The sequence below is a fragment of the Myxine glutinosa genome, chromosome 1 (genome assembly GCF_964187855.1).
Source record: "Myxine glutinosa chromosome 1, kmMyxGlut1.1, whole genome shotgun sequence".
Lineage (NCBI taxonomy): Eukaryota > Metazoa > Chordata > Myxini > Myxiniformes > Myxinidae > Myxine > Myxine glutinosa.
The window spans coordinates 356,270,837-356,285,302 of record NC_136261.1 but is presented as its reverse complement, the minus strand read 5'-3'; the positions used below and the strand labels follow the sequence as shown (position 1 = coordinate 356,285,302).

The 14,466-nt window shown below is 52.9% G+C and overlaps 1 protein-coding gene and 1 non-coding gene across 3 annotated transcripts in view; both read right to left on the bottom strand.

Moving 5' to 3' along the window:
• Positions 1-12,692, bottom strand: part of ARL6 (ARF like GTPase 6) — a 54,236-nt gene extending 41,544 nt beyond the window's left edge. The window contains exons 1-2 of one of the 2 annotated variants that reach the window (XM_068099041.2): positions 12,639-12,692; positions 3,464-3,888 (exon numbers count right to left, since the gene is read on the bottom strand). In XM_068099041.2, the coding sequence (XP_067955142.1) occupies positions 3,464-3,586 (123 nt within the window). In that variant the 5' untranslated portion in view covers positions 3,587-3,888; positions 12,639-12,692. The remainder of the gene's footprint in view (positions 1-3,463; positions 3,889-12,638) is intronic. The other variant, XM_068099047.2, reaches the window with a different exon arrangement.
• A 1,389-nt stretch (positions 12,693-14,081) lies between these two features.
• Positions 14,082-14,245, bottom strand: LOC137420173 (U1 spliceosomal RNA). Its single transcript, XR_010983144.1, has one exon. It is a non-coding gene; the product is annotated as a U1 spliceosomal RNA (small nuclear RNA).
• Positions 14,246-14,466: the final 221 nt, after the last annotated feature.

Here is a 14,466-nt window from a genome sequence, read left to right as displayed (position 1 = left end):
CGATAGCGCGTGGGCTTCGCCACTACACATCATACCGAAGCCGGGGGCGGCTGGCGCCCATGTGGTGACTACCGCCGCCTTAACGACGTTACAACCCCCGACAGGTATCCGATCCCGCACATTCATGACTTCTCCGCCCATTTGGCAGGACGGGTCATTTTTTCGAAGATCGATTTGATACGGGGATACCACCAGGTACCTGTCAGGCCGGCCGACGTCCCAAAAACGGCCGTCATCACGCAGTTCGGCTTATTCGAATTCCTTCGAATGCCATTTGGCCTCAAGAACGCGGCTCAGGCGTTCCAGCGCTTGATGGACGGCGTGCTGCGCGACCTGCCGTTCCTCTTCGTCTACCTGGACGACATCCTCGTCGCCAGCGCATCCCGGGCCGAGCACCTCCTCCACCTCCGAACACTGTTCGGGCGCCTCAGCGAGCACGGCCTAATCATCAACCCGGCCAAATGCCACTTCGGCACGACGGCCGTTGATGTTTTGGGCCACCACATCACCAAGAACAGGGCCGTGCCGCTGCCTACCAAGGTCGAGGCCATCACTGCGTTTCCGCATCCCCGCTCCATCAAGGCCCTGCAGGAGTTCCTCGGAATGGTGAATTTCTATCACCGCTTCGTGCCCCGCGCTGCTCAGCTCATGCGGCCCCTCTACGAAGCCCTCCGGGGCAAGCCGGCCAAACACGACGTCGTCTGGACCGCAGCCATGGACGCGGCATTTACAAGCTCAAAGCGGGCCCTCGCCGACGCAACACTGCTCGCTCACCCGGTGCTCAACGCTCCCATCGCCCTCACCACGGATGCCTCCGACTATGCGGTGGGCGCCGTACATGAGCAATGGGTGAACGGGGTTTGGCAGCCACTCGCTTTTTTCAGCCGGCAACTCCGGCTGAACGAGCTCAAATATAGCACGTTTGACCGGGAGCTCCTCGGTCTACACCTGGCCGTTCACCATTTCCGCCACCTCCTGGAGGGCCGACCCTTCACGGCTTTCGTCGACCACAAGCCGTTGGTTTACGCAATGGCCAAAGTCACGGAGCCGTGGTCGGCCCACCAGCAGCGCCACCTCTCCGCCGTGTCGGAGTTTACCACGGACATCCGGCACGTCGCCGGCAAAGACAACGCCGTGGCCGACTGTCTTTCTCGGGCCAGCGCGAACGCGGTCCACCTCGACGTGGACTTCACGCTTATGGCGGCTGACCAGACCACCGACACCACAGTGCAAGCCCTCCGGGCGGCGGACACGGGCCTCCGCCTGGCCGACGTCCCCTTCGCGGACACTGTCCTGCTCTGCGACGTCTCCCAAGGCCAGCCTCGCCCCATCGTGCCCGTTACCTGGCAACGCCGCATCTTCGCCTCCCTCCACGGCCTTTCCCACCCGGGCCGGAAAGCTTCCCAGAAGCTGGTGTCGGCGCGATTCGTCTGGCACGGCCTTCGACGGGATGTCCGCGATTGGACCAGCACCTGCATGGCCTGCCAACAGGCCAAGGTCCACCGACACACCCAGGCCCCGCTGGCACCTTTCACCGTGCCCGAACGGCGTTTCGACCATGTCAACGTGGACCTGGTGTGCCCCCTCCCCCCATCACGGGGTTTCACACACCTGCTCACCATGGTGGACAGGACCACCAGGTGGCCGGAGGCCGTTCCCCTCGTCTCCACCACCACCGCCGATGTGGTGCAGGCTTTCATCGCCACCTGGGTCGCCCGTTTCGGCGCACCGGCGGACATCTCTTCGGACCGCGGGCCGCAGTTCACCTCCGAGCTGTGGGGCGCGGTCGCCCGCAACCTGGGGGTCAGGCTCCACCGTACCACGGCCTACCACCCCCTAGCCAACGGGTTGTGCGAGCGGTTCCACCGTTCCATGAAGGCCGCGCTCATGGCCGGCCTTCAGGACGGCGGCTGGACCGACCGGCTACCGTGGTTCCTTTTGGGCCTCCGCACGGCCCCCAAGGAGGACCTTCGGGCATCCACCGCCGAGCTGGTCTACGGCCAGCCGCTACGCGTCCCGGGCGAATTCGTGCCCGACGCTACCAGTCCCTGGTCCGCAGCTCGCCAGCGCTCGGACCTCCAGGAGACCGCCCGACGGTTTGCCCCCGTGCCAACGTCCCACCACGGTGAACCCCAGTCCTATGTCCCCCCAGCGCTTCGCACAGCGGAGTACGTTTTTGTGCGTCATGACGCACACCGGGGGCCACTCAGGCCGCCGTACGACGGACCCTTCCGGGTCCTGCGACGGGACGACAAGTCCTTCGTCATCGACGTCGGCGGCAGGTCGGACCGGATTTCGGTGGACCGCCTCAAGCCGGCGCACGTGGACATCGACCAACCACCTCGGTTGGCCCTTCCTCCGCGGCGAGGCCGCCCCCCGTCCACGGTGCCTCCCGCTCGACCACCCACCCCCACACCGGACCCCCCCCCCCCCCCACGACCCTCCAGGGGTCGCTTCGGCCGGGTCATCAGGACCCCCCTTAAATTGACCCTGCCGGTGCAAGTCGATTCTGGGGGGGCGTGTGTAGCGGTTGCCGCTGAACATACACAATCGCTTTACACCTGCCGAGGACGCAACCACAGAGCGATCGCTGTGCCGGGCTCGCCCAGACCGCCGGAGACGCTCAGTCTCGCCTTTCCCGGGCATGCCCGGACTCGCCTTTCCCGGGCTCGCCCGGCCCGTCCGGCGACACCCAGTCTCGCCATTCCCGGGCATGTCCAGGCACGCCCGGCCCGTCCGGCGACACCCAGTCTCGCCGTTCCCGGGCATGTCCAGACTCGCCCAGGTCTCCCGGACACGCCCAGTCGCGCCTTTTAAGGGCAAACGCTCCGGCATGAGATATTCGAGTGCTTGTATATAATGCTGCCCGATAAACGGGCTTTTCAGTTTACCCGAGTTGATTTGATGCAATAAAGAAACTCGGACGAATTCCAGCTTTTTGTCGCGTCCATTCTTTCGATTCGAGTTGGAGCACAGCTCCTTCAATATCACCTTTATCTATCAATATTGTTGAAATGAAGATCAAATAGCTGCATGTTGAAATATGTTGAAAAAGTCAAAACTTTACATGGGGTGTACTTACTTTTTCACGTGACTGTATATAGGTAGATCAAGTCTGTAGTTTGTCTGCTCAAGAGCCCCATCGCGGCGACCAAATATCAGGTCGAGTGGGTCGTCTGGTAAATCCGGTTGAGATACACTGGTCTAAAGGGTCAAAAGGTACATTCCAATAGTACATAATTAATAGACGTACGTGTAGGCAGAATGCAACTAACTTTAAAACAATGTAAATAATAGACATCTAGTCACGTGAGTTCATGGACGGACGGACGGACCGTGTTTATTTATACAGTACTTTATACAGGTATTGCTATTTTAGCGACTCAAGGTAAAAGATAAATTACCAAGTACAATGTTCAGGATGCAGAACCTAAGAAATGGGAAGAGTGAGTGTTGTTCTTACCTTGCCAGATTTCAGGTGTCGGAGAATGGTGGACTTTCCAGCATTATCAAGGCCAACACAGAGCACACCGACTTGTTTCTTCCGAACACCAAGCCAGGCTGCCAGTCGTTCCAAGAGCCCCATTGCTGTGTGTATCGTGTGTTGTTCTGGGGAGATCTGCACCTTTTCTTTCTACTTTATCTACTTCGTATCTTCCCTTATACATCATTCATTGTCTCTACCTCTTGTTCATAGCGCTCTTGATTCTTAAGTTTTATACAGTATTTCTCCACTTCGAGTGCACAGCTTCTCTTTGTTCTTCTCGTGTATACTCTCATCCGACACTCTGTACCTGTTTGTGGTCCTTTTCCTCCACTTTGTCTTCTCCCCTCCTGTTGTTTGCTCTTCTTTCTCCTTTTGCTGTGCCGGTATTTCTACCTGTTGAACTTACCAAAAAAATGAATGAAAGAGAGAACAATCAATGTGAATGATTGAAAAGCAAAGTGAAGCAATGAAATTATTGTCACTGCATATGGAAATTGACGACTTGACATGCTACAAAAGATTGCTTTCCCATTTTGATAAGCATGGTTATGTGGGGTTTTTATGTTGACCGAAGGCTCCTGGAGGAGCTTGTACATAAATTACATGCAGGACAAAAACATTAGTAGACATCAGTGTACTTCAATGTAAATTACAAGGACATCAGTAGATAATGGACAAATAGATATAGTGGATCTGTTTGGGTTAGGGTTTGAAACGTTCAGAGCATCATGAGGTCTTCCCTCTCGGCAGCATCTTCCCTCCCTACAGCGTCTTCCCTCTCGGCAGCGTCCTCCCTCTCTACAGCGTCTTCCCTCTCTACAGCGTCTTCCCTCTCTACAGCGTCTTCCCTCTCGGCAGCGTCTTCCCTCTCGGCAGCATCTTCCCTCCCTACAGCGTCTTCCCTCTCGGCAGCATCGTCCCTCCCTACAGCGTCTTCCCTCTCGGCAGCGTCCTCCCTCTCTACAGCGTCTTCCCTCTCTACAGCGTCTTCCCTCTCTACAGCGTCTTCCCTCTCGGCAGCATCTTCCCTCTCGGCAGCGTCTTCCCTCTCGGCAGCGTCTTCCCTCTCGGCAGCGTCTTCCCTCTCTACAGCGTCTTCCCTCTCTACAGAGTCTTCCCTCTCGGCAGCGTCCTCCCTCTCTACAGCGTCTTCCCTCTCTACAGCGTCTTCCCTCTCTACAGCGTCTTCCCTCTCGGCAGCGTCTTCCCTCTCTACAGCGTCTTCCCTCTCTACAGCGTCTTCCCTCTCGGCAGCGTCTTCCCTCTCGGCAGCATCTTCCCTCCCTACAGCGTCTTCCCTCTCGGCAGCATCTTCCCTCCCTACAGCGTCTTCCCTCTCGGCAGCGTCCTCCCTCTCTACAGCGTCTTCCCTCTCTACAGCGTCTTCCCTCTCTACAGCGTCTTCCCTCTCTACAGCGTCTTCCCTCTCGGCAGCGTCTTCCCTCTCGGCAGCGTCTTCCCTCTCGGCAGCGTCTTCCCTCTCGGCAGCGTCTTCCCTCTCGGCAGCGTCTTCCCTCTCGGCAGCATCTTCCCTCTCGGCAGCGTCTTCCCTCTCTACACCGTCTTCCCTCTACAGCGTCTTCCCTCTACAGCGTCTTCCCTCCCGGCAGCGGCTTCCCTCTCTACAGAGTCTTCCCTCTCGGCAGCGTCTTCCCTCTCGGCAGCGTCTTCCCTCTCGGCAGCGTCTTCCCTCTCTACAGCGTCTTCCCTCTACAGCGTCTTCCCTCTACAGCATCTTCCCTCTCGGCAGCGTCTTCCCTCTCGGCAGCATCTTCCCTCTCGGCAGAGTCTTCCCTCTCTACAGCATCTTCCCTCTCTACAGCGTCTTCCCTCTCGGCAGCGTCTTCCCTCTCGGCAGCGTCTTCCCTCTCGGCAGCGTCTTCCCTCTCGGCAGTGTCTTCCCTCTCGGCAGCGTCTTCCCTCTCGGCAGTGTCTTCCCTCTCGGCAGTGTCTTCCCTCTCGGCAGCGTCTTCCCTCTCGGCAGCATCTTCCATCTCGGCAGTGTCTTCCCTCTTGGCAGTGTCTTCCCTCTTGGCAGTGTCTTCCCTCTCGGCAGTGTCTTCCATCTCGGCAGTGTCTTCCCTCTTGGCAGTGTCTTCCCTCTCGGCAGTGTCTTCCATCTCGGCAGTGTCTTCCCTCTTGGCAGTGTCTTCCCTCTTGGCAGTGTCTTCCCTCTTGGCAGCGTCTTCCCTCTCGGCAGTGTCTTCCCTCTCGGCAGTGTCTTCCCTCTCGGCAGCGTCTTCCCTCTCGGCAGCGTCTTCCCTCTCGGCAGCGTCTTCCCTCTCGGCAGCGTCTTCCCTCTCGGCAGCGTCTTCCCTCTCGGCAGCGTCTTCCCTCTCGGCAGCATCTTCCCTCTCGGCAGCGTCTTCCCTCTCTACACCGTCTTCCCTCTACAGCGTCTTCCCTCTACAGCGTCTTCCCTCCCGGCAGCGGCTTCCCTCTCTACAGAGTCTTCCCTCTCGGCAGCGTCTTCCCTCTCGGCAGCGTCTTCCCTCTCTACAGCATCTTCCCTCTCTACAGCGTCTTCCCTCTACAGCGTCTTCCCTCTACAGCATCTTCCCTCTCGGCAGCGTCTTCCCTCTCGGCAGCATCTTCCCTCTCGGCAGAGTCTTCCCTCTCTACAGCATCTTCCCTCTCTACAGCGTCTTCCCTCTCGGCAGCGTCTTCCCTCTCGGCAGCATCTTCCCTCTCGGCAGTGTCTTCCCTCTCGGCAGTGTCTTCCCTCTCGGCAGCGTCTTCCCTCTCGGCAGTGTCTTCCCTCTCGGCAGTGTCTTCCCTCTTGGCAGCGTCTTCCCTCTCGGCAGCATCTTCCATCTCGGCAGTGTCTTCCCTCTTGGCAGTGTCTTCCCTCTTGGCAGTGTCTTCCCTCTCGGCAGTGTCTTCCATCTCGGCAGTGTCTTCCCTCTTGGCAGTGTCTTCCCTCTCGGCAGTGTCTTCCATCTCGGCAGTGTCTTCCCTCTTGGCAGTGTCTTCCCTCTCGGCAGCGTCTTCCCTCTCTACACCGTCTTCCCTCTACAGCGTCTTCCCTCTACAGCGTCTTCCCTCCCGGCAGCGGCTTCCCTCTCTACAGAGTCTTCCCTCTCGGCAGCGTCTTCCCTCTCGGCAGCGTCTTCCCTCTCTACAGCGTCTTCCCTCTCTACAGCGTCTTCCCTCTACAGCGTCTTCCCTCTACAGCATCTTCCCTCTCGGCAGCGTCTTCCCTCTCGGCAGCATCTTCCCTCTCGGCAGAGTCTTCCCTCTCTACAGCATCTTCCCTCTCTACAGCGTCTTCCCTCTCGGCAGCGTCTTCCCTCTCGGCAGCGTCTTCCCTCTCGGCAGTGTCTTCCCTCTTGGCAGCGTCTTCCCTCTCGGCAGCGTCTTCCATCTCGGCAGTGTCTTCCCTCTTGGCAGTGTCTTCCCTCTTGGCAGTGTCTTCCCTCTCGGCAGTGTCTTCCATCTCGGCAGTGTCTTCCCTCTTGGCAGTGTCTTCCCTCTCGGCAGTGTCTTCCATCTCGGCAGTGTCTTCCCTCTTGGCAGTGTCTTCCCTCTCGGCAGCGTCTTCCCTCTCTACACCGTCTTCCCTCTACAGCGTCTTCCCTCTACAGCGTCTTCCCTCCCGGCAGCGGCTTCCCTCTCTACAGAGTCTTCCCTCTCGGCAGCGTCTTCCCTCTCGGCAGCGTCTTCCCTCTCTACAGCGTCTTCCCTCTACAGCGTCTTCCCTCTACAGCATCTTCCCTCTCGGCAGCGTCTTCCCTCTCGGCAGCATCTTCCCTCTCGGCAGAGTCTTCCCTCTCTACAGCATCTTCCCTCTCTACAGCGTCTTCCCTCTCGGCAGCGTCTTCCCTCTCGGCAGCGTCTTCCCTCTCGGCAGTGTCTTCCCTCTCGGCAGTGTCTTCCCTCTCGGCAGCGTCTTCCCTCTCGGCAGCGTCTTCCCTCTCGGCAGTGTCTTCCCTCTTGGCAGCGTCTTCCCTCTCGGCAGCATCTTCCATCTCGGCAGTGTCTTCCCTCTTGGCAGTGTCTTCCCTCTTGGCAGTGTCTTCCCTCTCGGCAGTGTCTTCCATCTCGGCAGTGTCTTCCCTCTTGGCAGTGTCTTCCCTCTCGGCAGTGTCTTCCATCTCGGCAGTGTCTTCCCTCTTGGCAGTGTCTTCCCTCTTGGCAGTGTCTTCCCTCTTGGCAGCGTCTTCCCTCTCGGCAGTGTCTTCCCTCTCGGCAGTGTCTTCCCTCTTGGCAGCGTCTTCCCTCTTGGCAGCGTCTTCCCTCTCGGCAGTGTCTTCCCTCTCGGCAGCGTCTTCCCTCTCGGCAGCGTCTTCCCTCTCGGCAGCGTCTTCCCTCTCGGTAGTGTCTTCCCTCTTGGCAGCGTCTTCCCTCTTGGCAGCGTCTTCCCTCTCGGCAGTGTCTTCCCTCTCGGCAGTGTCTTCCCTCTTGGCAGCGTCTCCCTCTCGGCAGCATCTTCCATCTCGGCAGTGTCTTCCCTCTTGGCAGTGTCTTCCCTCTCGGCAGTGTCTTCCCTCTTGGCAGTGTCTTCCCTCTTGGCAGTGATTAAATTGGAAAGCTGGAGTTGAGCTAACTCAGTGCCTAACCAACAAAGTTGTTCCTTAAATTAAAAACTCTCCAGTCAATCAACTAAAATTGTTTACGACTACTACTACCACTACCACCACCACCTGCATGCTTCTGCATGCCAGCTCATGGCCTTTGGGGGTGTTGACCCTTTTACACTTCGTTCCCTTGGGATAGGGGAAATGTGAGGTTATGGCAGGAATACTGGAATTTCTGGCCATAGCGCCGGCGACGTGCTCTTTGCGAAGAACACCAGGATGAAAGAGAATCCTCTAGGACTTCAAGCTTCTCTAGGAAGAACACCAGGATATTTAACAGGATATTTATTGTCCCCCATCTGATGCCGGCAGACAAGATGCACGCTTAACGTCTGTCCATCCGAGGACGTCTGTCCATCTGATGGACGGCACACATATTTATAGCTGGGTCGGGATTCAAACCCAGGCTAGACGGCTTGGCTTAGAGGTGGGCTCCACTTGGCTGCTTGTTCCTGTAGCTGAGCGGTTCTCCTTAGCTGGGTGCTGGGCCTCATTGGTCGAGGTTCCCCGACTTCACTTTCTCACTCTCACTCACTCTCAGAGTCTAGGCCCTAGGGCATAATTGTCTTCAGGAATTCCCTTCAATTCCAAGACGACATTTAATGAGGTACCTGTTCACGCAAAACATGTGTCTGACTACACCACATTCTCACCCACACCCAACCCATGTACATACAGCATCTAATAATGCAATCTTAACATCTACCGAATAACTAATTGACGGAATGACAGGTAGAATTTATTAACACAAACAAAAATCGTGACAGTTCTTCACGGACTGAATGTTTGCTGCAAATTCATTTCTGGTTAATAGAAGAAATCACGACCACGCCCGGATGCCCACAGCACTCTCCAGAATATTCCAAACAGCTGTTATATGTGGTGGTGACGTAAATGGAAATGGCCAGGAAAAAACCTTCCCTGGAATAACCAACCGTTCATTTGATTGATTATTTTGCACTGACAGTGTTTTATGCAGTTATAATTAATTTGCTACAAGTGGCTTGTCTCTTCTTCCCCTTCTTCTTCCTCTTGAAAAATATATATAAAGGAGTGAAGCTCATGGAAGAGCAAAGTAGATCTGACAGAGGGACAATCATCAAGGGAATGAACAAACAGGATATGAGGAAGGGAAGGAGGTGGGGGAGAGGTAGAAGCACTGAAACTGGCAAGTAAGATGGTCGAGTTAAGAAAGGTTAATGGGGTAAAAAGGATCATGGCTCAGAATTGGAGATGACATGAGATGGTGATGCATGCTTGTAGTCGTCGAGGGAAGAGTGAGACAGAACAACCACTGGAAGGTGGTTCCATAGATGAGGGAAGTGAGGAATAAGAGTTGAGTCCCCTTTCCCTCCCCACCCCTTGCCATCCCCCTACCCTACACCTCCCCAATTCTTCCATCCCACCCCGTCCCCTTCAATTCCTCTCCCTCTACTCCCCTCCACCGTTCCTTCCCTTCCCTCCTCCTCTTCCCTTCACCTCCTCCTCTCCCTCTCCTCCTCTATCTCTTCATATTACCGGCATAAAGCGACTCTGCGTTGCCTAGCAACGCCAGGTACTTTTGCTAGTTACAAAATAAATTACAAAAATAATGATATAAACATTGTAACAAAGTATATATTAATTAACACCGATAATATTAACAACAATAATCAGAGTAGTATCATTTGGAAATAACAATAATGAAGGTATAATCACCGCACATCTGGGTATAGTGAAAGGCAAACTAATGCTCAGGCACCAGATATGCTACAAGGCCGTGAAAACCAATGAAAATTTGGTCCAATGGACAAACAGGCCCACTCGAGTAATAGAAATGTTGCTCATTTTGCTTCCAACAAATCAAATCGGGAATGTTGTGGCTCGAAATGAAATTCTCTCATCTCCCCTTCCTGTTCAGGCTGGAGATCCCCAAGGCAGTGTTCTGGGCCCTGTGCTTTTTCTGGTTTTCATTAATGATCCTCTCCGAATCTCTGGAAAATCCTCTCTATCTCTTTGCTGATAACTCCACTCTCTGCCGCTCCATATCTCAACCCTCAGATCGGCAGTCTTCAGCCTCTCCACTCTCTGCAGACCTGGACAAAATCATAGACTGGGCAAACAAGTGGAATATGTCTTTCAATCCTGACAAATCTCACACTCTCACTTTGTCACGAAGAAAACACCATCTGGAAAACCCTCCCATCTACTTTCTCAACAATCCTCTTGCAGAATTTCAGTCACTCAAGCTTTTGGGTCTCACGATCTGCCATGGTCTTTCATGGGAAAACCACATTTCCAAGCTGGCCTCCAAAGCAAAGCTTTTTTTTGACTGTGAAAAACTTGAATGCCTAAACTCTGTGTTTGCCTCTAAATCTTGTGTCCCAAACCCATCCCTCTCTGTACCCACCGCACCCAGTCGTACCCAGCTGCTCCTGGACTCTGTGTCCTTTTCTCCTGACAAGGTGGAGAAGTTTCTGTCAACCCTCGACTCTGATTCTGCAACTGGACCTGACGGCATCAGCCCACGGGTCCTAAAATCCTGTTCTTCCGTTCTTTCACTCCCTCTCTCTGTTCTCTTCACCCTCTCTTTTGCTCAAGGTCATCTGCCATCTGCTTGGAAATCAGCCAACATCACCGCTTTACACAAAAAGGTGCAAAAACAGATCCTTGCAACTACAGACCAATCAGCCTTCTCCGAATTATCAGCAGTCATGGAATCCATCATTGCTTCGGATATCAAATCTTTCCTCTTCTCCAATGGCTTAATCTCTGATCATCAATTTGGTTTCAGACCAGGTCACTCTACTCTGGACATGCTGCTTCTGCTGTCTCAACAATGGATGGAGGTCCTAAATGCCAAACAGGAAATTAGAGCTGTCTCCCTTAACATATCACGTGCCTTTGATACGGTCTGGCACCCCGCTCTGCTCACCAAACTATCCTCCTATGGTATCCATGGAAATCTCCACGCATGGCTTGCGGACTTCCTCTCTAGTCGTAGTCAACGTGTGGCGCTGAATGGATTTCTCTCATCTCCTCTTCCTGTTCAGGCTGGAGTTCCCCAAGGCAGTGTTCTGGGCCCTGTGCTTTTTCTGGTCTTCATCAATGATCTCTCTGACTCTCTTGAAAATCCTCTCTACCTCTTTGCTGATGCCTCCACTCTCTGCCGCTCCATTCCTCATCCCTCAGATCGGCAGTCTGCAGCCTCCTCAATCTCTGCAAACCTGGACAAAATCACAGACTGGTCAAACAAGTGGAACATGTCTTTCAATCCTGACAAATCTCACACTCTTACTATGTCTCTCCGAAAAGACCGACTGGACAACCCTCCCATCTACTTTCTGAACAATCCTCTCCAAGAAGTTCTGTCACTCAAGCTTTTGGGTCTCACTATCTGCCATGATCTTTCCTGGGAAAACCACATTTCCAATCTGGCCTCCAAAGCCAGTCGCCGACTGGGCATCCTCCGTCGTGCGAAGTCCTTCCTTGGCACACCTGAGCTGCTCACCACATACAAGGCTTTCATCCGCAGCTCAATGGAATAGTTCTCCACTCTGGGCCGGTGCTCCTGCCTCACATCTAGCTCGGCTTCACGCTGTTGAAACCAAAGCTTTCAGAATCATTGGAATCTCCCGTGATGAAGCTAACTCCGAGGGCCTTTCACTCACTCACCGCAGGCAGGTTGGTGGTCTTTCTGTCTTCTACAGACTCCTCCCAGGCCTTGCTCCCCCAGCTCTCTCTGGTCTTTGTCCCCCAAATATTCCTACAGGTCGCACAAGATCTGCCTGCAACCCTCTTATGGTTAAACTGCCAAAATCAAGACTCTCTGCTCACCTTCACTCCTTCATTCCTCTTTTCTCCCGCCTCTGGAACAAACTCCCTCACTCTCTTCAATCCCACTCCTCCCTCCAGGTCTTTAAAACAGCTGTTCACCACCATTTCTTCTCTTCCCCCATCCAAAACCTTGATCTTTTCTATCCCCATTAATACACCCCAAATTCACCTCTTTAAATGTTCGACTTCATTCTTGAAATCCCAAGTATTGTCCATCTTGTTTATCCCATGTACCTGGCCTAGCCATCTCTCTTCCACAGATCTCACGATGTCCCTGTTCCCGACTGTTGCTGTGCTTCCCTCTCGCCCACCCCCTCTTGTCTCCCGCTCCCATCATTGCATGTTATTGTTATATGTTTCAGCTCTTACACGAGCCTCGACTTAGTAATAGTATACAAAAACAAAATGTATAGCAAGCAAACAGCAAAAAACCATCTTAGTTATTGTAAACGCCATTGATGCGTTCAGTTTCGACAGAAAAAATACAAACTTTTTGTTTTACTAAAATACAGCAATTAAAAACAACGTTAATGGCTACACTGTACGCGTCGAATGGCTCGGGCTGAAGCGCGAGCAGAGTATCACAATGGCGTGCCATGCCCCATGCGGATTCGGCCCAAGGCCACAACATGAACACTTTAGGCTTTCTAATCCCATGTACTTACGAAAATTTGCCATCAAAGACGTATCATTTTGAGGTAAAAGTTTAAAAAGAAGCGAAATGTGAGGGATTGGAAATAAAGAAAATCCCAACTCACTTCAAGTCAAACGCAATCCGTTAGGACTCGTCTCCATGGTAACCGCCCCTGCGCAAAGCTCGAAGTAATATTCGCAAACGTTCTTTCAGTCTTCAATAAAATTCGCTTCTTGAAAATATAACTCAATGTCACCACAAGATAATAAATAATTCATGCTTAAGTGCATTTTATTGGGGGAGAAAATATTATTCGAAATGTTGGTCCTAGCAACTGTTTGCTACCTATACACCGCCGAGATCAGCCACGAATTTGCACGGTCGTAGCATACTCACGGTTACGATTCCTTCACTGTTTTTAAAGCAACTTTTTCTTCTTTACGTCATGCTTAGCTCCTCAAGGAATATTCGGTAACATTATTGATTTTTGCCGCACTTGCTTTTGTACGTCACACATTTCCGGTATGCAATCAATCTGAGGTTATGAAACCAGGTAGCCATGGAATCTTGGCAAACAAATTGAGCAGCATTTCAAATTTGGGCTTTGAACTGGTCTTTGCACAGCGCCTCCTGTCGACAATCGGTGGTGCACAGCGCCTACAGTCGACAATCGGTGGTGCACATCGCCTCCTGTCGACAATCGGTGGTGTACAGCGCCTCCTGTCGATAAGTGAGGATTTGCAAAGGTAAAACTGAAGAAGCGTTTCGTGTCGTCACAATGTGCACCTGGCGTCATGCGTGGGCACGCAGTCAGTGAAAATCAATGTATCGAAGAATCTCCTCATATACGACTCGATCGACTTCCCTTCGGGTGTCGTGGCGTCGTTTTCGCGAGAGAGGCTGGCGTACCCCCGCGATTTCTCCGAGCGTGGAAACTCGACCCAGTAATTAATGGGATGCTTTGTACTGACATTTAGTGAAACAAAGTCAGAATTATTTCTGCTTTTTCACCGAAATTTTGCCTGCTTTATGCGTCAAGTAAGAGCTTTGATTGGCTAACGTACCACACGTGGGTGGCGAAATGGTGACTGAAGCACAAATACGACCTCTAATATTGTTTTTAAATACCGTTAAATAAATTGACGTTGGCAGTTTGGAACCGTACAAACACTGAATAAACACCATAAAAACATCAAGTAGCGGCAGTTTTCTGTCCGTTTGTTACTCTTTCCGCCCATTGGTTGGACAGCTGGCCTGACTCCACCAAAAATGACGTCATAAGTAGGAAGACTAACTCCACCCTCCGGCATATTGATTTTCATGCAGTTCAGGTCGAACCTGTCATAATAATTCACTATCGCCATGCCCTACCTTTACATCGGCAAAATATTTACTTCCGGGAGCATTTGAAGCAGCGCATCGTCACCTATACACCACCCAAAAGGAGAATTTTTTCCGCTAGTGAATCAGTGCATCGTTAAAGCATTTATCAAAAGAATGATTAACGTGCAACATATTTGGCAAAAGAATGAATCGACGAAAGCTCATCTGCTCTTTGTTAGTTGCACAGGGGATAGCGCGAACGCAGTCCCCCACTACCACAAATTGTACGGTCGACTTTCCCACATTTGGGGAAATCGCAGGGGTCAACCCACCCGAAGTGCAATGGGTAAGCCTCGCCCTGAAAGAACCGCCTTCATGATCACGGTATCTCTCCCATCAGGTAAGTATGAGTTGTTCACCACGCGGGCTCCCTTTTCTTACCGCGAGCACCACCTCACTTTGACGGAACCGATTTGCTACGCCTCCCGAATATTTACTTGAATAGTAAATGTTGCCCGACCTTTATAAACACATCCTAATCGGGGAATTCAGTTACATATTCAGATTTAGTCGTTTGGTAAATTTCTTCCTTCCCTGTTGAGGTTTGAGTGTATTATAAACGTTTTAGC